Source organism: Rhinolophus hipposideros (assembly GCF_964194185.1).
Source record: "Rhinolophus hipposideros genome assembly, chromosome: 15".
In the NCBI taxonomy this organism is placed as follows: Eukaryota; Metazoa; Chordata; class Mammalia; order Chiroptera; family Rhinolophidae; genus Rhinolophus; species Rhinolophus hipposideros.
In genome coordinates this window covers 53646638-53670962 of record NC_138061.1, presented here as the reverse complement: position 1 = coordinate 53670962, position 24325 = coordinate 53646638, and the positions used below count along the sequence as shown (strand labels likewise).

Below are 24325 nucleotides of genomic sequence, written 5' to 3'. Positions count from 1 at the left end.
CCACAAAAGCCAGAAATGAAACCACTCCAACAGGCCTCCTCTCCCCTGCCCCCTCAGTCTAGGGGGGTGGGACGGTGCTCCCTGTGCCTGGGCCAGGCCAGGGTGGGCCACTTGGAAGTACTTTCCATACTCATTGTATAGAATGACAGGTGGTTGTTGTTGTTTAATTTATATCCTCTAGGTTTTCCAAATAAATGTATATCCTGTTTCTCAGCTACAGATTGTGAAATTATCCTGCCTGATAATGTATATGATAAAGTGATTGTTCAATTGTGGAGAGTTCTGTATGTTACCTGTTGGAGATATTATTGCTGGCCTTGCTTTTGAGAGGCAGCATCCTTCATCTTTTCATTATTGGTGTATTAATATTCACCACGATCTTTCAAAGAAATAGCTTTATGGATTGACCTTGGCAATAACCCTGCAAAACGTCCACCAAACTTCTTGGTAATATATGTTATCCCGAGGTTGCCAGAGCAGAAACTCTCATTCCAAGGATACCACCTGCAACTCCCTGGGTTCTGATACTGAGCTGCCCACTGACCCTCTAAGCATAGAGCTTGGCTCCCAGTGTGTGTCTTCACTTATCCTCGCCCTGCTTAGCTGCTCAACTTCACTGATGGGCAGGCAGCATTCCCCACTACACGGCTCATCCTGAAATAACAGTCAAGTGTTTCTTTACAGGAATTATAGGACCAAACTCATAGTAGGGGTGATTTATCTGGCATCTGTGTTTCTTGTTGGTATTGGTTTTCCTTCATTGCTTAAGGAAACAACCCCACCAGTCTAGTATGTGTGACAGGCAGCCAGGGTTCTGGTAGTCTGTGATTATAAGACAGGAAATGTCCGTAAAGCAGGCGCCATTCTGTGCTCCAGACCAGGGACTGCTCATTCGTAGCCACGCTGTAAGACCGTGTAAGTTAAGTAGCCCAGATTTTCTGGTGAAAGTCTTAAGTGGTCATATTAGAGAGTGGTTGAGTCAGCTTGGGAGCTTTGTCCATTGTGAATTACATATGGCAAAATGACTGTATTACTATGACTTGCACGATTTTTCTTGGGGGGGCATGTTTGATAAGCCCATAGAAATTTCTAGTCCAGCAATTTCACCCTCTCTCTTTACCCTCAGTTTTAGTAATACATTTTCATCCTGGAAGACTGAAGATACACACCCACTTTTCATTAATGTCACTCATGAGACAAGGAGATACTACACATCCCCCTTTTGTAGGGGACTGACAAACCCATGGCATTGAATGCAAGTGAGGCAGCCATATTGTGACCAAAGGGGCTGATCATGCCAGCAGTTTGAGATGGAAACGATAGCTTAACGCTGTGGGTCGATGACTTGGGATATGATGATTATTTTAGCAGGCTGGAGGAGATAATGCATCTCATATTGCTGCTAGACTAGTTGTCTATGTCTGTGTATGTTGTAGAGGAGAGGGGATCTCTGTATGTTTTTGGAAATTATTACACAAACAAGGTTATCTTCTGACATAGTATTCCTTCTGACATCAGTGATAACAACACAGCAGAAAGGATATTAAGAAGTCATCATGGTAAAAGAAAAGAAAACAAAACCTCAATTTAACTGTGATAGAGAAACTTCCATCTTAATTTAAAGCTGTAATTCTATTCAATGTTAAAACTGGTTTGCAACTTTTCTAATGAAAAATTTCATGACGTATTAATTTCCATTTTCTTTTCTCATTGTTGTCCGGCAGTCAAGGTTGATGGTAGATCACGCTATCCCAAAGACACATTTGAGTTCAAGAACGCAACTCACAATTCTCGGCTTGTGACCAAGCCAGGTGAAGGAGTACTGGACCCCATCCCAATTTTTAATAACTACTCTGCATCCCTCAATGCTGTACCTTAACAGGCTGAGCTCAGTTGAAGAAGAAAGATGCATTACCGTGGATTTCAGCATGCACTTAGCTTGTTGGGTAGCAAAATACCAAAGAGAAAAACCATAGAAAAAAAACAATAAATAATCATTAAAACTACCATAGCCCCAGACTAGCAGCTTGCTCAAGACTTCAGTCAGAAGCCCTGTTAGTGAGATGCCTTTTGCGTTGGAGCCACTTTGCATGCCTCTTACTCTTGAGTGATTCCAGTGTGAATATGACATCACTAATGACCTGCTAAGTATGTGCAGATGTGGGTTTCTCCAGATGTGGTGATTAATAACGTAATGAAGATAGCCAGTCAACTCATGTTTATGGGTTGTTTGCCTTTTATTGCGTTTCCGAGTTGATTTGCTTTGAACTATTTCTTAACTCCAGCCAACACATTCACCTTTAAGTCTCAAAGGGCATCATCCCTCTAAACCCTATTGAGGAAGCAGGGAAGAAAGAATGTGCCCCAGGCGGGAGCTGAGCTGTGGGTCCATCATACGTCGGGGCACTGGACTATTTGGGAAAGCTGAAAGTTGGAAGCATTGCCCATTTTACTCCAAAGGCCCACAAAGAGGCATTGGTGAGCCTTGATACAGTGTTTGCAAGCTGGCTAGGCCAATAAAGAAAGGGATTTCTTTTTTAAAAAATCCAGTAAAATATATGATCATCTTGAAGTAAGCCCAGAGTTCTGGCCAGTGTTCCTGGAAGATGTTGCCTTGCTTTTGCCTGAAAACAGAATGACGATGAAAAGTCAAGTAAAATGTTGTTACAGATGTTCAGCTCTGCATTAAGGCTGTTGGAATTACCACCACATCTTAAATCAATTCCCAGAACATTGTCTGGAGGTTATGTCATCGAAATAATGAATCCTCTTTAGTCAAGTATAAGCAAACATGTTAAAACGTCACTGTACCTTTAAATTAAACTCTAGCTCCAACCCAGGGATCTGAAGCCTCGTTAGACTTGCCTGACATTTTTTCTATCACTGAGTCTTCCCAAACTGTAAAGCTGTTAGATTCAGTGCCTATTAGACAAGCAAGCGCTGGGAAGTTACAACAGCACATTAAGTGTTATACTTAGGGATGTGCAAAAACATGCCCTTGAATTTTATGAGGACTAGGAGACTGGATGGAGTTCCGCCCCTATAAAAATTCCACATTGGATTCCTGAACTTGTTTGTGTTTCAAAGAAGCTGCTAAGTCAGGTTCCTTGAAAAGATCATATCTTCCTGAGGCTTTCACAGCGTGATGGAAGTGAGGGTGCTGGGGACAGAGGTGGGTTGTAATTCGCCCCAACGCAGGCTGAATGCAAACCTGTGAATGTGTGTTGGCCTCAGGTCCTGGCCCATGACTCCAACGCATTTGTCTTTCCTGAAAGTACGTGCATTTAAGTCTCCCTTTTAATTCAATTTTTATTCCACTTACGTAGCCGCAGAAGCCATGGAATGGAAATCATCTTCTGTAGCTTAACTGAAAGTTTTCCTAGATTTGCTTTCTTTAGATTCTTTAGAAATTGATAGAACCTACACAGAGGATAATAATTAAAGATGATTTATGTCCTACTTGTGAGCAAGAAGTGTTCAGTGCTTCTCTTGTGGGACCTAAGCCATATGGAATAGACTGCATCACAACGTTCGTATATTGATGCTGGGGACATTTCCCCATCTCTTCAGGGAACAGATCTACGTTTCCAGGCCGTGAGTGCAGAAGGAAACCTTTGAACACGAGTTTCATTTAAGAGAACAAATCCCAGTTTAAATGCACTATGATTATGATGGATGCTCTTTCTGACTTTCAATGAAAATAAATAGTTTCCTTGCGTAGAAGGAGGTAGCTGTAGCACCAGAATGAGGTGTCTCCCTGAAGCTGGCTAACAGGATTTGCAAGTCTTCCATCTCAACATCACTGCAGGAAAACAGACATGACCAGGTACAAGGAAAATGGGCACTTAACCAAAGAGGATTATTTATCGTGGGCCCAGTGCAAATGGGGAAGCAACAGTGAAGCCAAATAATCCAACAGAAATACCAGTGAGCGTGACTTCTGTTCAGGTCTTCAGTAATATAGGTAAAACCATGGCAACATCTGGCGGCCTTGACTAAAGCTAGCCACAGTAGACCAGGTTAGGTAAAAAGATCTTTTGGATGTTTCTTTCTAACCATTTGAAGGCTTATAATGGTTGGGAGGAAAAGAACTTTCAACCCTACGAGACCCACTCACATGTGCACACGTTATTTAGTTTGGCAGGCCACTCAACTAATCTAGGTCACCCTGAACACTGTCCAACAATTGTAAGTGGTCCACCTTAAAAGATGACCTTGTATTATGGTGGAGTCGGTACAAGACTTTCTACCCCAGTCCTAAGAAGGGGAAGGTTCAAAAGTACACATACACACACACACACACACTCATGCACGCACGCACGCATGCACGCACTGTCTCTCTCAATCTTAATCTCACTGCCTTTCTACCCCATTATTGCCTGGGATGGCCGGCGCCCTAGCCTATCAAAGGAAGATGAATTCAGGTCAAGCTCAGAGTGCCTGTTTGCTAGCCCAGAGATGCATATCAAGTCTAAGTGATTTTTTTCAATACCATTTATGTGGCTTGTATTTATTTCCTTTAATCTTTTAAGTGCTGTTTAGTCTCCGTGTGATTTGCTGTGGATACTCATTTCTGATAAGATGCGATATCCTCCCAGCCACATAGTTCCTGCCTGGAGCCCTAAGTGACTGATATGGTCACAGCCTAAGCATGGGCCTGGGGGGGGTCGGTGGGATGGAGCGGGGAGGGAGAGCAGGTGGCTGCATGAGTGGGCTGTGGGCATTTACAGGTGCATTCTCGCTTCCATTTCTTCTGGAATAGCTCTCACCTTGAACCACATTCTTGATTCTTTTCCCTGTGTCAGCCAGAATTTAGACAACCCAGACTGACAGAGTAAGGGAGTGTACCAAGTGTGGTATTTTGAAGCAGGTTCGGTGTAGTTGGATTACTGTAATCTCTTTGGAACCATGTAGCATAACATACTAAATGTATTTAGGGTTTTCAGGGAAGTGCCATTTAATGCACGTGCTGGTATGGGCCTTCCTGAGTAATATCAAGTCGCTGAGATGGCATTTTTGCCCCCCACCTAAAACTTGTGCACCATTAACATATGCCAAGCTTCTTTTGATGCCGTCACTGCTAATATTTCTCTTCTTAGCTTTAAGGTAACAACTGCCGTTCGTTCCTGGTTTCAGGGGTGCTTCCTCCCTCTCTGTGTTGCGGTCGACTATAAGAATCCAAGGATCCTATTTTTCCTTCTTGACATTACAGCTTTAGCCTGAATTGTGGGGGTGGGGATAGGAGGACTAGAATTTTGCCGCTGACGCGCTTGGGTGACAGGCTGGGTCCGTATCTGCTAATTATCAAGCAGCTCTCTTTAAAAGAAGCATGGTGCAGGCTAATACATCTACAAAGCTTATTAGTGGGTGTCTTTGGGCAAAGGCAGTAGAGTGTGCTGTGTTGTTTGTGAGCGAAGCTTCACGTTGCTTAGCAATCTGTGTGGTTTAGACATTTGGAAAGCAACCTTTGGTTTCCAATCCCCTATGCTGCCCTGTCTTCCTGCCCCTCACCACGTCATCAGAGATATCATTCCATGGAAACCTCCTCCTTGTTTTGGGTGCTCTTCTCTGGCCTGGTTCTCCAACCTCCCAGCCCTGTCATAATGAGTTAAGAAAAGGTCCCTTGTGTGCAGCCCCACATGGCCTCCTTCATGGGGAGGTGGAGGGACAAGAGCTGAGTTGGGCTGGGGATTCTTGAGCCAGCACGCACCAATGTTCCCAGTCGTGACTGACTGAAACATTGGCTGTGAAGGCCTCAGATCCTTGCCTCTCTCCAAGGCTCTTCCTTTGGCGTGCAGGGATTAGGAACCAGTTAAGTTTGTTCATTTGCGGAAGCAGCAGGCTGGCAGCTATTGTGCTGCTATTTCAAATACAACTTTATTTCTGATTTTGGTTACGAAAAAACCCTTTCGATTACCCAGCAAAGTAACCAAAATTAACTCTTAAGAATAATGATTGAATATATATACATATATATTCAGATATATTGAATATATATATATAGATGTATTGAATATATCTATATATATATATGCAGATAAATCATGATTTCTTTCTTATGGCAGGGCTTTTACAAACTGTTGTAGTCTGTTTTAAAGTGCATGTTCAAATGCTGGAGTGTCAAGAGGTGTTCACCTTTCTAAGCCGGCTCCTCTGACTAACACATTTGGTCTTTGTCATTGGGTCCTAAAAGACAGCCATGAATTCCTAGTGAGTGACTGAGCCGTGAGTGTGTGTCCTTTGATATCGTGCCTGTATTTCACAGTCTGCCCTCAAACTGTTCCTAATCTCATGAGCTGCCTGTATTTCCAGTTGAAGATGAGCAGCCCTCAACACTGTCACCAAAAAAAAAGCAGCGGAATGGCGGCATGCGGAACTCACCCAGCTCCTCGCCGAAGCTGATGAGGTAAGGAGAGGGGCCTCAGGTCACGGGGCGGGGCGGGGGGTCCCCTCTAGCTCCTTCTCTTCCTCCCCTCAGCCCCTCACGACCCTGGTCAGGCCCAGAGCCTCCCCTCCCCAGCGAGCCGGAGGCAGGGGAGGGAATGAAGATCGTTAGATGGCTTCTTAAAGGCTGGAGTATTTATTCTGTCAGCTTGTCAGCAGTTAATGATAGAGCTGAAAAAATTCTGTCATGAAAAACAGTTTGAAAAGCTGTTTGAAAAATACATAGGCTTTAAAGTCTTAGCTGTCACCATGTCCTGTCTATGTGTAGTTCCTAAACAACAGTGGCACTAATGATGGTAACAACCAATCAGAGGAACTCGTGTGGTTAGTTCGCCTCCGGCAAGTCTCTTTCTGCTGGAGTCCCTTGGAGGACCGTTGTCTGCACTTAAGGCCATATGTGAGATGTATCATCACAATCAAAAATGAACCTGAAGATTACCTTCCTTTTATCCTGTCGATTGAAATCAAATTTCTGTTAATTGATTTTGACTGATAAAAAAGTCTAATAATCTGTGGACTTGCCAAAGCAAAGTTCAAAAGTAATCCAGTTCTGCTCAGGCTAAGAGCAATATTAATTATGAAATACAGCGTGTATGCACGCCTTCTTTCTTTTTCCCTTTCTCTCTCTGCTCCCCACCCCCACTTCCTGTCCTCCTTTCCTCCCTCCCTTCCTCCCTTCCTTCCCTTCTTTTTATCTTGACTATAGCTTCCTCTAGGAAATGGCAAGTGGAACCAAACTTCAAGAGTTTTTTCCAAGTTCCTCTTCTTGGCCTCTTCATCTTTCATCTTCCCTTTTTTGTCTTCGATTCATCTGTCAATCCAGTGCTTATTCCCTCCAACATCCTAACTCTCTAGCACCTCAGTGAAACAGGGGTGATCTCACATTGCACTGTTCTCCCTAAAACACCTGCCATTTTGTAGAAACACCTGCCATTTTGATGTTACTTTCTTCTTTTCATTGCCGCTGGCCACTCCCCTCCCTTTGATTATTGAAATAACATTGTAGCAGTTTTCCCCTTGCTCCCCACTTATCCATCACTTTCCCATCTTCCAGGCCCTCCCTAACCTCCTTTCTTGGATGTAGATAGGGGCAGTCCTTCTCCGTGCAGCAGAGGACACGAGTTCCCATGGAAGACTTACCCAGCCTCATGTCCTTTTCCTTTATGACCATTTCTTCCTGCTAAGTGTTTCCTTAAAGGTTCTCTGCCTCCCCCTTCACTCAATTTTGCTTGGGTGTCGCTGATTTACATGCCTGTTCATGGTTTACAAGGAGGAATAAAATGTACCAACTGCCAAGCTTCTCGTTTTTATGACGCCAGTTGGTGTGCTAGCATTCAATTCCTGTTTACTCACCTTTAGGTAATCACCTTATCTCATGCTAATAGTTTTATCCACGTAAAGTAGAGAAAAGCCCGGGTGCTTTCTTTTGCCTAAATTTAGAGAAGCAAATAAATAAATAAAGAGAAGACTGAAAAATCTGAAACCTTTGGAGCCCAATTCTCTGTCCCTGTTTGCTATGTAAAGTATGGCTCATTTCTTTGATCTTGAGTAATAATAATTCTGAAGAGTTATACTGTTTTCATATGCTTCAAAGCTGTGTCAAAGTTTTGCTGCTTAAGGGTACTTCTTTATTCTGTTGGCTCTTGGGTACCAAGATGACAGGTCTTCTGTACGCGGTGGAAGCTTTTTTAAGTCGTAGCCTTCAGCAAAACATCAAATTACCAAATCCAGGGTAACATACTTCTACACAAATGCCTTTCCTGTAGATATATTATACCATATATATTAAATACTTTAGTGTTACACGCTGCATTTTATGTGCAATAGAAAGTGATGGTTTGAGGTAGCCTTGAGGGGACTTTTTTTTTCCACAAGCAGGAAAAGCTAGTGTATACCGTATCAAGGATGGTTTTTACAGGACTTTCTGCCCGAAGGCCTTTGTAAATAAGTAATGATCAACAGATTGGCTGTGGGTTTTTGAAAAGCATGCCTATGTCAGTTTGCATGACGGGGGAGAATTTTCAAAGTGGGTCTTGCTTTCATTGCTGGGCGGAGAGGGACTGAGGGAGGCAGTCATCCCGGGGCAGAGCTGTCTGCCCCGTGGTACATATCAGAATTGCTAAACGTGGGTCAGGTGGTGAGCTGCAACTCACCCAGCTGCAGAACTCGGGTGTCTGGTGTTGGTGCCTTTGGGCTGATGCTATGGCCACGACCGTTGTCACCAAGATGTCACCCCACGAGCCACACCGGTCTCAATCACAGCTCAGCTGGAAAGAGCTGCCCCATGACAAGTCAGAAAGTCTTAAGATACTCCTCAGTTACCATGACTTTATGCATTTGAGGGGCTCTCCGTACTCTGAAATGGGAGCCAAGGCAAGGTACTGAGTCCTCTCACTATTTCCCTTCACTTCCAGTGGATGGATGAAGACCCCATGAGTTTGGTTTGGTTTGGTTTGAACATCTGACACTGGCAATGAGGTTGTCAGGCCCTAATTTTTGCTAGATCCCTCTTGTCGATTGAGAGAAAGCAGAGGATCTCATGTGGTACCTTGTGGCTTCTCCTGGTCCCCTCACCTCTTCAAACACTCCCTTTCTACTCTATAGAAGATGGGACTCCCAGGTCCTATTCCTTATGACCTGAAAAATCCATACAGGAAGCTAATGACTTATTTGAAGGCGGTTTTTTGACGAGTTTGTGGCTTGTTGTTTGAGCGGAATCAATCATTCTGAATGTGGGCAGGTTTTAGTGGCCTATGGGGCAGCGATAGGAATAGCTCCAAGAGAAACTGGAGAGTCCAGAATGGACTAGGATGGGCTTATTTTACCACTGTGGCTTCTGCAAATAAAACAGGCTCCTGCGTGAGGGTTCTTTGCAAACCATCTGCCAGCGTGAAATGCTACTGGGACTCTGCGCTAATGGTCTTTGTCTCCCCTTTGTTCTGGTACTAGGCTTACCCTGATTTTTAAGTGTCGCTTAGCTCTCTGCACAATCATTAGGTGAACGGCCTCATTTTGTGTGTCTGGGTCCTGACACAGTATGTTTTTTAGTCACCCTGACAGAAAACAACTCTCAGCCAAATGGTGAACGTCTGTGCTTTAAGCCAGGGATTCCTGTGTCGTGACAGATAACCTTTGGCTTCACAGCCCGCAAGGAGGAGTGAGCCATGGAGGTCGCCAGGTCCCTGTTGTTCTAGTCACCTTTCTTGTTAGTCTCTTAACATGGAGTGATACAAAGCGCTTCTCCTAGTTTTCCTCTAAAATCACCAAGCATCCATTGTTCAGCTCTCCCTCGCTAGTGGGTTTGAACCTTGTAAAGATAGCAGTGTTTTCCTTCTGTTATAATGCCATTTAGGGCAACAACTTTGTCTCTAAGAAACAAAGTCAAGGGTCTTAATTTGGGGGTGGGGGGTGTCTCACAGACCCTACTGAACATCCAATGAAAGTACTCCAGAAAGTCTCTCTAAGGAAAAATAAAGCACACTGGGCACCATTTTGACTACAATTGAAGATGAGTCATAGATTCCCTTTCTAAATTCCTGCCCAGCTTGCCCAGCTTATAATCACACTCCATTCTTTCTGCAGCTATCTTCAAATTGCTGCATTCTCAAAGGCCTTTTGGATACTGAACACGTTTCTCTGGTGGGTAGACAGTATAGAGGCAATGTCTGGGCTCTCACACAATATCTTCACCTGGGACCCATACAGGCTTTGCGTCTCATCTGTCTGCTTCTCTTCCTTTTCTCAGATTAATTCCCATCCAGCAAATGCTTAATGAGAGCCTACTATATTCAGGGTGTAGTGGAAGGTCTTTGAGGGCTATAGAATAAAACGGATTAGAGTCGCCATCTTTAAAACACTCACAGTTTATTGTAGGAGACAGCCAAGCATATGCAGCAAAGTAGAGGAGGGACAGCCTAGAGATCGCCTCGCATGGGCTGTGAGAACAGAGTGGACATCACCTCTGGTTTTTGGGAGGCTGAGCCTGGTTCATGAAGGAGGTTTCATTAACGAAGCCCTGCGTAAGGACGAGCATTCTGTACTGATAATACTACATACTCTGTTTTGTTCACCAGGTTCCAGGCAACATTCCAAAAGTGCCATGCCTGTGAACTCACTGAATCCTACCTGAATTCCATGAGCAGGAATTACTCTTTCCCCTGTGTTACAGTTGAAGAAGCTGAGTCACAGAGGGGAAGTCTAGTAAATAGAGTAAGTCTTACCTAATTAGGAAGATTTGAACCCAGGGAGTTTAGTTTCCAAACTCATTTTGTTAACTCCCTCACTATTCTGCCCAATGGAGGAAAGAGGAAAAGTACCCAGGCCACAGGAAGTGACTTGGTGTGTCTGGAGCAAGGGGTCCTTGGAGTGGTATCACTGGAGTTAAAACATGAGAGTCGCCTGGCACCCCCTCATGAGGTCTTTCCTGTCATAGGCCTTGGGGAACCCTTGCAGGTTTTTGAGGAGGGAATGCCCTACGCTTGTATTTCGGGAGGAACACGGGTGGCAGTATAAAAAGGATTCAGAACCCTTCATCAGGACCTTACAGAGACACATGTTACGTAAATATTGAAGAGAGTGAAGTGGGAAGAGAACACCCAGCCCACTTCAGCCTCTGCCAAGGTCCTTTGGGTGCCAGGGTCTGCTGCGGAATGTGGAACAGAAGTGGGTTACACAGTCTTCCTAGGAAGGACACACAGCATTCCTGACATCAGTTCATGTTACACCTGTTTCTCCAGGAGCTAAAGAACTTGGGGTAAGATCGAGAAGCATGGGCCATGAGGATTTATGCAAGATGTGTTGGGTAGACAATTTACCAAAGAGATAGCACCCAGCTGGGCTAGCAAGGATAATTGACCATACCAAAAACATGAAAATGGAACACTGTGAGGGGAGCTTCATGTCATCAGACCCATAAAATATTAGACATTCATTTTCTGAATGGGAGGGGAAATATGATTTAAGGAAAACAGATGATCTTCTTGGCATTTACTGATCATTAGGGGAAATTAACTCATCTGCTTGTTAAGTTCTATTCCCGCTCTTTTGATTCATACTTTTCATGGTTTTTTTTGTTAGTTAGTTTGTTTGTTCATTTTTTTGTTAGGACTGCCAGCTTGAAAGGTTCTAGTAATACAAAACGGCAAAATGGCCTGAGCCCAGTCAGAGTAGGGGGCAGAATGCCACTCTGACACTTCCACTGGGCAGAATAAAGAAGGAAGGCAGGGACAGCTTCACTAAGTAAATTTAGCCCTTAATGCACCAACAAATGGGACTGGAGAAGGAAGAAATAGTGGGTCTCATCATACCAAGGCTTGGGTCGATTTGACACAGGTCCCTGGACAAGTGGCATGCTCAGCAGAAGGTCATTATCCTGTCCTCTTGTTTCAAGAGCGTCTTGTACACTCTCTCCTAGGACTCAAGGACATGTCAGTTCTCTCAGGATGTCTCCCAAACATAAAGGCAGTAATTTCTGTTTTCCTCTGAGAATGGTGGCTGCCTAACAAGAGATGTCATATTAGGTGGCAATAGTTCTTGACTGTTTACTTGTTAAGCAGGAAAAAACTGTAAATAGATTGTTGCAGAGAAGTTGAAAAGGACTCTACTTTTGTCAGAGTGGCTAGAGCCTGTCCTGAAGGTTTTGTCAGGGTGGCTCCAGGCATGGCTCTCTGATGGGAGACGGGGGCAGGGGAAGTGGGCAGCCCCATCTCAGGAGAGATCGCTCCATGGGAAGGTGGAGGCAGGGCTGAAGGGTGAGCTAAGGCAGGAGCCAGAGGCCACCAGTCGGGATACCCTGCAATACAGTGGTACATAGTGGTCACCCAGAAAGCAAATGCACCTGAGCATGAAGCAGATTGGTTATGGTGCCCAAAACCCAAATATGAGCCCACCTGAGGAGACGACCTGAGTCCCTGTCTGGGTCCTGTGGCCGGCACTGGCTCCATGGCCTGATACTCTTGAAGGCTGCATTCAAGGACTTCGTTACTAACCACCATATTGTCTTTATGGCGTAGAAGACATGAAGAGAAGGGAGGATAGAAAACTGAATTGTAAGTATTGTACTTCACAAGAACTACTCATATTTCATTTGCTTTCTTATGTTTGTTTATTTGCTGATTAGCTCAGGGAACTAGAGGTCAGCAAGAGAGAGTCGTTAGTGTGACATCCCGGGTAGGAATCCCTGCCAGGTGTTGACACAACCTTTCCAGTTCCAGTCACAGCGACAGCGTCAGGGCCGACAGCCTGGATGCGCTTTTGTCACTCGTCCCATCATTCTCCATGAATAGGAGGATGGGGGCCGGGAGGAGGCATATATGGCCCCTCCTTAAATGTTGCACTTCTGCCCTCCTTTTGCTCCACTCCAGTCCTGGCCTTGCTGAATAGAACCATAGCCTTCCAGTCTGTATATGGCCAACAGCTGCTAACTTTGGTAGAATTTTTCAAACCACATAGTTTCTCCAACTTTATAGGAATGGTTCTCAAACTTGAGCATGTGTCAGAATCATCTAGAGCACCTTGTTAAAACAGAGCTTGATTCAGTAGGTGTGGGCTGGGCCGGAAAATTTGCATTTCTCTCAAGTTCCCAAGTGATGCCAATGTGGCTGGTGGGCAACACTTTGAGAACAACAGCTCACATGACTCAGAACAGTGAGAGAAGCGGGATGTGACAGGGGCCAGCCTCTCAGAAATGTTCAGAGTTGGCGTTGGAGCACTAAATAGTTGCTTAATTAACAACAACTGTCTTGACCATCGTTGGACATCAAACATGAGTCCTCCCTGCTGCTCAGTTACCACAGCTGGCTCCGGGCACACTCCAGGCAGCCTGACTTGTTACAGACGTATTTCAGAGTCTCCCTTCAGATCACCATGCCTTACTTCAAGTACAGTCCCTGTAACGTGAAAAACGGTGCAAGAGCCTTGGTTGTTCCCAAAACAAATTGTCGCAAGATATCAAAGATGAGTGGGCTCTCACTGGGCACATTTTCTGATCTCCATAAAATGTCTGGTGAGTCTTCGTTGACTGGTTTAAAGGTGTTCAGAGACTAGAAATCATTCGTTAGCTCCTCTTGTTAGTTGGTGGTTTATTGACCAGCTACTGTGTCCTCTGCTGGGCTCTGGAAATACACTGAAGAGTAAAATAGGTGTCCCTTGCCCTTAAGACGATCACCGTCTAATGGATGAGACAGACATGGAAATTATTAGCTCTGAAAGAGCATCTCTCACTTCTGGAGGAGCTCCTAGCAAGGGCAAACAACTAGGAGGGCAGCTTCAGGCAGAACATTTGCAGGAAACTTTGAGGCTCAGACATGTCCTGATAGCCCACCATAGTGCCTGGCATAGTACATACTCAGTCAAATTAGTATTTGCCACTTGGATTTGGAAAGCCTGCGGAGGATGAGAGATTCGCCCATGTTTTCTCAAGCCTCCCATTTCCCATGGAGACCATAGCAGCGTAGGCCTCAATCTAAATGGAATGCTTTTAATGACAAGAAAGGTCTTATGTGATGAGAAATGAGGTCTTAAAAATCAAGCAAGGAAAAGGATACAATTTTATAATCATTTTGTCATTTTTCTTTCAGAACTTTTTCTGGGGGGGGTTGGTTACTTGGACTTGAATGTAAATTTCTGAAGTCCAACATTGAACCCACTGCCACAGAAAAAAACTGGGATTTGCTGCATTTGCCTATAAGGGGAACTGTGCTCTTTAAAATATAATAACAGCTTCTTCTCAGCATGTTTGCTGGAAAAGGGATTTGTGGTTTTGCGTTAGGCTGTTGTCTTCAAGGCAAGCTTTTTGTCCTTCTGCTATCGCAGGGCAGTTAGTTCACTTCCTGAGATTAATTGATGGCAAGTGGCATTCCTTGCCCTGCAAACCCTCGAAAAATAATCTCTTACTTTTTATTTGAAGTCAGGCATGCATAATTTTAGCTGTGGACTTTGGAGGTGTGAGCTGAGATGCAAGAAGCGTAGGTATGAAAAATGTAACTCACTGGAGCTCCTCGTTTGCTATAAAAATGTGGGTATTCCTAAAGGGACCCTTCAGCTATTGGGACATGGCCGAAGCTCACCCAGTCCTAATAGATTATTGAGGCTCCCCGTGCACGTTGTCCACACAAGGGCTCATGAGGCCATTCTTTACTGACTCTTTACTCTTCACCTATGTCAGAGATCTCTCAGCAGTAGAAGCCAACATAAGGTACTTGAAAATACTACAGGAACAGGCATGGTAAAGAAATTTATCCTGTCTGGCCCAAAGTAGTTACAGACTCTCACATTGCTGGAATGAATCATGTTCCAAGCTTCCTCCCAGACAATGGAATCCAGTGAATGAGGAACAGAAACAGTTCTAGCCCTAATAGACTATAAAGTCATCAGTCTTCCATGCTTTGTATTGCCCATCTTTGCTCCAACAACTTTTCACTTGCTCAGTGCCCTTTGGCCTTTCAATGCCCATCAGTGGTTCAATATTTCCAAAATTCTCCTAGCCACCTCTTTCCCTAATGAGAGCATCCTGCTTCAATCAAACCTTAAAGGTCTTTTAGGCTCAAATATCATCTATCACAAAATACCCTTTATATAACCAGCTTCTCTAGAATGTCTCAAACAGGGAGAAATCCAGTGCCTTGGGAAACAACTCATTTCACTTTTGAAAAACCTTAAATTTTTGTAACATTCTTCCTTTTGGGAAACTTGATGTTTGTTCTAGCTAAATCTCACGCATGGTACCTAGTCTGCTCTCTCTCAGTCATACTCAGTCAGTTGAATCCATCTTTCATTTGTCCGCCATGGTACATCTGAAGACAGCTCATCTATACTTCGGGTTAGGCAATAACATAGCTGACATCTCCAACAATGGTTTTGCATGCCATTCTTCTGCTCTTTTCATTTGGGCCTCAATTCTCCGAGAGGGTCCTAATGGCTGCTAATGTGTCCACACTTAAGATATACTGAGATTCCTCCCCATCTGTCAGGGCTCTGATCAAATGTTGCCTTCTCAGTGAAGCCTTCCTTGTAACTCAAATACCAGACAATTAACGGCTTCTTTCTTGGTGTTCTCATACCACCTTGTACATTACTTTGCTCTAACACTTACCACAGTATGTCACAACTATCGATTGACATTTGTGTCTCTCTGCTACCTTATGGCCCTGTCTCTGAGTAAGTGCTTCATGTTGATTGGTTGCTTTGCTGGTTCAAGAAACCAAAGTTCAAATTCCAGGTAGCATGGCTGGTCAGACAAGAAAATACCCTGGTTCAAGGAGATTTTTGATGGTTCTCAGATTGGATCCCTTGAGGGAAATCCTGGGTGACATATTTAAATGATCCAGGCTAGGCTGAAGGACTTGTGGAGAGTTCCATGTTCAGCATGCCATACCACTGAGACTCCCCAATACTTCTGGATGTCCCGGGGCCAATCATGGCTTGCAGCCCTGGTATCGAATTGTACCCGGTACCCCCCACACCCCATGCCAGTTAATGAGGCTTGACATTAAAAAGCTGTCTTTTTTCCTCTCATTGAGGAGTAATTGATCATCAGGCTTGTTTATTTACTTTTCCAAGATGATGGTTGGAGGCCAGTGTTACCATGGAATGATTTCTTCCCAGAAAGAGAAAGTACCAAAATGTTTGTCCTTTTTCTCTCTCTCTTTTTAAATTGGTTTCAGGTGTACACAGTAATGTAGTAGTCAGACATTTACAGCCCTCACAAAGTGATAACCCTCCCCAATCTACTACCCCTCTGACATCGTATATCGCTGTTACAATTCCATTGACTCTATTCCTTATGCTGGACTCCCCATCCCGTCCCACTACTCAGAATGGTATGCAATTTAAAACCCGTACACTTTTTATTCTGGAATTTTTACTTAATATTTTCAAATCACTGTTGACCATGGATAACTGAAAGCAAGGAAAGGGAAACTGTGGATAAGGGTGCATCTGCTGTAGTGGGGAATTCAGCATCCTGGGTGTAGGGGTGGGGGTAGAGGGTATGACTTAGAAAAAAAGGATGTCCTTTCTCCAAAGACAGAAATTTCCAAAAGGAATTTTAGCCAGCTTGCTGTATCATCTGCTTGCCTTCTGATCTTATGTAAATGTTGTCCTGGTTATCTTTTAAATCCTGAATGCATTGAGAGCAGGTCTCTGACCTTCCTGAGATAATACTTCCTCCCCTTCCAAAAAACAACGTTCTTTATCTTCAGGGCAAATTTATTAAGATCCTCTTCCAACTAAAATATGTTCTTCTAGGGCTGGGAAGAGTTCATTCTCTTCATTTTCTCAAATCTCTTCTCTATGGTGATTTCTGTCCACCTACTTATCCCAGAGAGTGGATATCTATAGAACTATCACATATTCTTCAAGAACAAAAACATTCAGCCTTTCCTCTTGCCCTGGTCTGTGACCAGTTCTTATTAGGAACTGTCTTTTTATTTTAGCATTTTTGATTGAGTTCAGGATTTGAAAGGTGGCCTGGTGCTTTACAACACCTCAAGACTTCCCCACAACTCAGCTACTGAGGTGCTATTCCAAGCGGGGGTGGGTGCTCTTCTCTTTTAAGATGTGATATGACAGTCCCTCTGGGAATCTAGCATATTCATTGAACATAACTTTGCAGGATTGCCTCACATGATATTTGTCATTTGGCGTAGCCTGAAAACAAGATCTCAGGAATAAGTAAATACAGTCAGAGTTTTCCCATCTTAAGTGGGGCTGGGAGGATATTGGAAGGGTCAGGATAGATACCCTGAAAGCTTACTTCTAGGTCTGTGACCATGTAGGAGAGATTACTGTCCCACTCTCTGTGTTCTGAATATATAAATGAGAAGCATCAGAGAAATTTCAGAGGGAGAAATACTGAAAGCTACATAAAGGTCACCCTTTGATGCTTGAAGTAGATCATTTAAAAAGAAACATCACTTTACCATAAATATTTGGAATTTGAACGTATTTCTATTTTCTGTCTTGAACAAACAGTATTACTCAGGGAAAATAGCTCCACTGCACCGATAGCTAGCGTCGCCTGGAACGTTGTTCTAATTGTATGTGCTCATTGTTGTAGAAACCCTAATGACCACCCTCAGAACCGAGGTACAGAATCGTGATTGGAGATAGATCTGGCAGAGGATATGGCTCAAGATGCGAGAGTGTGTTTTCATGCTGTAAGCTTGTTAGACCTGCCTCGTTCTATCGTAATGCTTAAGGGTTTCCGTGAGGCTCTGCCAGTCCACTGGAGGGCAGGCCTCGGTAGAAGCACCTTCCTTTTCTACTAGTAAACAAGGCAAGAGACGGTGAATGTAGCCCTGAGAATTCAAGACAAGTTTATTAAGATGCATCTGAACTTGAGGCTCTCATGCAAGGAATGCTACCGTCGGGATGTGAAAGTGGGGGTGCGAGGAGCATCATTGGATGGTTAGTGCAAATGCAGTTGTCAAGGCAATGAGCGACGGTGTTGTTTAGTATTGAAATCATGTATTCCAGATGTGGGCATTTGGTAGCCAATCTGCTCTGAAGTGACATGCTGCTGAATCTTTAAAGGGCTTCAGCCGAGGAGAGCAAAATCTGATTGGGCAAATTGCTAAAATATTTAAAGTGCAGCCTGTTAAAGCTTTTACTGCGAAGAGAATCACGTCAGAAGTTGTAGTCAGAAAGAGCAAGTAATTGGCTTTCCATCCTCATGCCAGTCAGTTAGCATGAGCCTCTATTCCTCTTCCTTCCTCTTCATTGCCAATGCTAATAACAACCCTTTGAGGTGTGTGTGTGTGTGTGTGTGTGTGTGTACACGTGCTCGCATCCTGAAATGATTGGATAGCTGGTAAAATGAGAGGAGTGGGAATGAGATATCTATAAAAAAAAAAAAGGAAACCAAATTCACAAAATGATGTGAAGGCCATTTTGGATAAAGGAGAACAGGAGAGAATGGCAGAATTATTACCTGACCAAGGTCACCTGCACACTTACAGGTGGTGGTGGTTTGGGGCAGTTTTCTTTCAATGGACGGATTTTACAAGCACAAGAATGGCCTTCAGTGACAACCATTTCCTCTGCATCTTTCAACTCCTCTGAGATGTAACTCGGGGCACTTTCCATGTGTAATTGATCACATTTTCCACTTAGGTTTCCCTGTCCTTTCTCTCCAGGCATGACCCCTTGTTAATTCCCGGCAATGATCAGATTGACAACATGGATTCCAACGTGAAGAAGTATGACTCTACTGGGATGTTTCACTGGTGCGCGCCCAAGGCAATAGAGAAAGTCATCCTGGTGAGTGGCAGGCCGTGGAATGGATGATGTCTCCGTCTGTCCCAAACTATGTTTGCTAGGAATACGATTTTCCTAACTGGATGGTGGGATAAGACCATCCCCAGTCCATATTATTTTTGATAATTGAAATTCGAGATACATATTGAGGCAGCTAGAATTCTCATCTGAACATGAACCAAGAGCAGACTTTTCCATCTCTGAATATTTACTAGTTCATTAAAACAGGGAGTGATCAACATGCTGTGTGAAAGGCATCATGGGAGGACACGTGCCCCATAACTTGTCTGGATGCGGTTCTGGGGCCAGAGCCTGCCTGTGCCAGTTAGTGGCTGCATGGCCGTGGGCAAGTCACTTGATCTCCTTGCACTTCAGTTCTCTTAGCTGTTAAGAAAATGAGATGAGAATGACCCTAACTCATAGGGTTGTAGTGAAAATTAAAACCCAGCATATGACTCCACAAAGTTAACTATTATCATCATTATGATTAAATGCCATGAAGAACTCTGAATGCTACCTATATTATTACTTGTTTATAACACTATCTTGTGTTTGTCTGGATCATAGCTTTGCACACACGCTAGACAGGCAGAATGCATTTGCTGATGATGACAGTGGTGAAGCATGGGTTACCTCTGGAAAGTGGGGGCTCAGAACCCTATTTCCTGGTTGGCTCATCTCGGTAGCAACCATGGGCTTCTGGTTTGTCCCAGGAATGTCAGCATAGATAACAATCCATTCTACTCTTTAGACTTGTCCTATTAACAGCTTTAGGTTTTAATGCCTGCATCAGCTTTCCCACAGTTTATTGTCTTGCTGATCCATGGAAAATGGATTCATAATCAGAAAGGTCAGATGGAAGGGTTCTTTCTCCCTGTGCCTCTAATCCCCAGATTGCTATGACCTGTTCCCTTATGTCAGCCAGGAAAATTCTATCATTTCTGATGTCATGGCCTCCCTTCCTAAAAAAGAGCTGTTCCAGTTCTTCAGAATCGCTTTGTACACTAATCCAGTGGGTTTTTTTTCCTGTGTTTTTTTCTGAGTGTGTGTGTGTGTGTATGTGTGTGTGTGTGTTCTCAATTTGATTGTAACCACGCATGAGGAGCCAATGCAGCATTGTGCTGGAGACTGTCTTAGAGACGTGAAAGTTGCAGACAAAAGCACAGTCATTGTGCGATTTACCAGGAACGCAATTTGTTCTAAGCACAGAGGTGCTTGGGCAGTTTCATCCTGCTTCTGTATCCATCGCACTTTTGCTCTGGTGACCTGACACAGCTGGTGACGTTAGCCACCTGAGGCAGGTTCCAGGCTGGGCGCCATATCTGTGACCCGGGTTTTCATAACTAATGGACATCCAATCAAAGCCCCCTACCGGCGGGAAAGAGTTTAGTGAGGCGAGTTACTACTGTTCTCATCTGAAAAGGAACATAATTTAACAAAACATTTATGACATGTTTTTTATGTGCTAGGCATGGCTGTTGTTGCTGGGGAAACAACCTCTCCTAGCTCTTGTATTCTAGTGGGGGCTAAGAGAAGATATCCAGGTGGACAAATTAATATATAAAATGTCAAATGTTGATAAAGTGCTATGAAGAAAATAAAGCGGAGTCACAGGCTAGAAAGGTGCTATTTAGACAGTGTGGTCCAAAGAGGCCCTCTCTGAAGCCACACTGGAGCAGAGATGACCATGCTCAGAAGATGCTTTGTGATGGGTGTACTCAATGGGTGCAAGGACACTAACTTTAAAAAATAAAATTAACTTTAAAAAATAAAATTGAAAAGTAAGAGATGGCCTCAATCTTGAGGAAATGATCATCTCATTGGAGAGAAGACATAAAATGAAACCATGAAACAATATATTTAAAGTAAGTTAAGTGTGAAGAGGCCCAAGGTGCTCTTCAAATCTAGGGGAGAAGACGAGCATGCACTTAAGTGGCCAGGAAAGTCTCATTGGACACAAACAGGCAGTGCTTCGAAGGAGCTAAGGCCATGAAGGCCCAGCTTGGGTGAGGCTTTGAAGGACTTATAGGACACACAACATGCATGTGTGAATAGTTTCCCTTGTGGGTCTTAAACCTGGAAGAATCAGCGCCGAGGCCCAGGAATTGGGATCTTTACAAGGTTCTCCAGGTGATATTGCTGTGGCTGGTGTAAGGATTGGTGTTTTGGTCTCCAGTTCTAACCTTCTGGGGTCAGCATCTGTGCCTCGGCCACTCTGCTAACTGGTGCCTTCCTTACCTCCCTATTCTAGATTTCCTGCCCCTCCTCTGAGCCCAGTTTGTATTCCTCAGGCTTGTTGAAGGGAGCTAGCCTCAGGGGACCTGGTCAACTAAAAATAATTAGGAGCCCATCACAGCATGTTACAGACTCGTTGACCCCCTACTGGTGGTACCCAGGCACACACATTTTCATGAAGCCAAGATAACTAACTCCTGGTCTTCTCCATGAAGCAGGGATGTGAGATGTGACTCCCCAGTAGGTCCCCCTTGGTCACAGTTTATCAAATATTTCTTACAGCCTGTGTCTTAGGTGTTACTGTACTGCTGCAGTGGGAAACCAATAATGGTGACAGCCCCTATTTTATTCTAACGATCAGGGAGTGAAAGCTAGCTTCTTCTTGTCCTTGGGGGTTACTGTAATAACGCTGACATTGTCGTGAATTGCAATATTGGCATTTAAACAATCAATACACTGGTCAATTCTAGGGATTAAATGGAGCAGAGTTTGATACGTGCAGTGGACATTAATATGCCTCCCCCAAAGCATTGTAAGCCACATGGGCCATCCAAGCATGCAGTGGTGAACAGGGAGGAAAGAAGGCAAGGTGGGAGGGATTGGACCAGTAGGAGAGACAGACAAAGGCCCACAGCTGGTTTTCTTGTGTTCTTGTCACTAAAACAACAGTGAGCAAAACAACAGCAGTGGCTAGCCATTTGCATTTCCTGGGAAGCTGGGGTCCTCCTTTTACAGGGGTAATTTGATTCTTTCATTTGTCTCCTTTGTAGATACAGGCCTAGGGTTGGGGAAAGACATGGGTTGTTGACTTGCTGATCTGTTTCTAGATCCTTTTAATGATTGTTTGCGAATCTTCCTTTGGTGACATATGCAGGAGAGCCACTCCGGGCATGATCTGGAAACCCCCAAGGCAGCAAAGGATAGGGGTCAGCAAAGTTTCTGTAAAGGATCATATAATAAATAATTTCGATTTTACTGGCCAAATCGTCTCTGTCACAGCTAATCAACTTGGCCATTACAATGTAAAAGCAACCATAGGCAATACATATGAATAAGATTGGCTGTGTTGCAATAAAATGTTAGTGGAATTTGAATTTCATGTAATTTTCACATATGAAATATTCTTCTTTTGATTTTTTTCAGCCATTTTAAAATGTAGAAACCAATCATAGCTCACTGGCCATGACCATACAAAAGCCAATGGTGGACCAGATTTGGCCTGTGGGCCATCATTTGCCAGCGCCTGGTTAGGATATCATGTGCTACTTATTGATACAATGATGTACTCATCATCTCATAGATGAATCTAGAACTCGAAACACAAATTTCTTGAGCTATGGCCAACATAGGATCTGACCATTTATCATCATCTCAGCAAGAGTCAGAAAGGGCAGTTCATTGTATCAACAATTTAATGGAAACTAAATCTTCCCTTTCCAAATAGCATCAATATTGCTATTCCCTCTGATTTTTACCCTGAAAATCATTATGAAAGATCACCTGCTCATATGCATGTGTGGCATATCTTTTTAAAATCTTTCGTCAGAAAAGATAGTGATGTGTGTGGATATATGTTTCCATATATTTATTATATCAATATACTATATACGAGGTCAGACAATTAAGTTCGTGAACTCATCCTAGAAAAAGTGCTACACACCTCATTGCTGAATATCACTACGGTCACCTTCAAAGTACTCCCCTTGGGAAGCTATGCACCAAGGCCAGCACCCTTCAAAGCAATTTTGGAACTCTTTTTCTAGAATGACCATCAGAGCTATCACCAGATTACTCTTGATGTCCTGAATGTCATCAAAATGTTTTCCTCTCAATATTTCCTTTATCATAGGGTAAAGAAGGAAGCCATTGGGGGCCAGGTCAGGTGAGTAGGGAGGGTGTTCCAATACAGTTATTTGTTTACTGGCTAAAAACTCCCTCACAGACAGTGCTGTGTGAGCTGGTGCATTGTCGTGATGCAAGAGCCATGAATTGTTGGTGAAAAGTTCAGGTCGTCTAACTTGTTCACACAGCCTTTTCAGCACTTCCAAATGGTAAACTCGGTTAACTGTTTGTCCAGGTGGTACAAACTCATAATGAATAATCCCTCTGATATTAAAAAAAAGGTGAGCGACAGTGTTGCAACAAAAGTTCACGAACTTAATTGTCAGACTCTACATACATACTCAAATTATAAACATGTATGGCATGTGATTAACATTGTTGAAATAAAAGTAATAGCAGTAACAGCACACTGGAAGCACTGGACAACTCTTTCCTCGCTCTCTCACACCAGTGATTGTTCTGGTCCTTACCGCAGCCTCATGAGGTCTCTCCGTGCTCACGTCCTTTTCCCTGTTGCAGACTCGAAGCGAAGCGGCCATGACCGTCCTGAGTGGCCATGTCGTGGTCTGCATCTTTGGTGATGTCAGCTCAGCCCTGATTGGCCTCCGGAACCTGGTGATGCCACTCCGTGCCAGCAACTTTCATTACCACGAGCTCAAACACATTGTGTTTGTGGGCTCCATTGAGTACCTCAAGCGGGAATGGGAGACGCTTCATAACTTCCCCAAAGTGTCCATATTGCCTGTAAGTCCAAGGTCACATTATTTTTGTTTCTTTTTGGTTTTTCTTCTTCTTCTTTTCATTCACAAAAGAAAATCCCAGATGGATATAATAGTTGTAGCTTTGATCATTCCTCTGCTTCTTTATCTGGTTATGGGCCTGAGGACTCAGCCCTTCCCCTGTGCTCTGTCTAGGAATAGCCAAACCCTGGAGACCTTATTAAGAGGAATTTGCAGCCAAGTTCAGTCGCTCATCAGACATGAAGTTTAGCTGGTATCAGATGGATTAACCATATCAGTGTAAACACTCTCTTGCCTACCCAAACCTCGGGCTGCGTGATGGTATGATGCTTAGAGCAGAGTTTACTTATGGAACTATTTATATCATTTTACCTATGATATTATTTAAGGCTTGAGGGAATCTTGATTGTACCACATTCTATTTTTAACTAAATGTATTTAACAGAGTTCTTTATTTCTGCTATAATAAAACCCCTTCTGCTGGTCAGCCCCTACTTCCCATTCATTTAGAAGCCCAGCAGTGTTTTCATAGGTTTGTGTGTGTGCGTGAACATGTACACCCATGATATTCTTGGTTACAAAGCACTGATACCGAAATCTAAAAGAAAAGTTTGGGACTCCACAATTTAGTGCGAGGACATGGGATACATGATCTGGTAGTCCTGTAACTACTTCCTAATTATTTATCAATATATTTGCCACAAACTTTTTAAAAATTGTATTCTGCATTTCGCCATTTGATATACCATGTTTCTCCAAAAATAAGACCTAGCTGAACAATCAGCTCTAATGCATCTTTTGGAGCAAAA

At 43.6% G+C, this 24325-nt stretch overlaps 1 protein-coding gene across 20 annotated transcripts in view; it reads left to right on the top strand.

The window, feature by feature from the left end:
* Positions 1-24325, top strand: part of KCNMA1 (potassium calcium-activated channel subfamily M alpha 1) — a 709234-nt gene that overhangs the window by 608517 nt on the left and 76392 nt on the right. For 17 of the 20 annotated variants that reach the window (XM_081075057.1, XM_081075054.1, XM_081075044.1 and 14 more), the window contains 3 exons: positions 6313-6406; positions 18579-18702; positions 23296-23520. In XM_081075057.1, coding sequence (XP_080931183.1) covers positions 6313-6406; positions 18579-18702; positions 23296-23520 — 443 coding nt within the window. Of the gene's footprint in view, positions 1-1724; positions 1812-6312; positions 6407-18578; positions 18703-23295; positions 23521-24325 lie in introns of all 20 variants that reach the window. The other 3 variants (XM_081075040.1, XM_081075039.1, XM_081075058.1) reach the window with 1 other exon arrangement.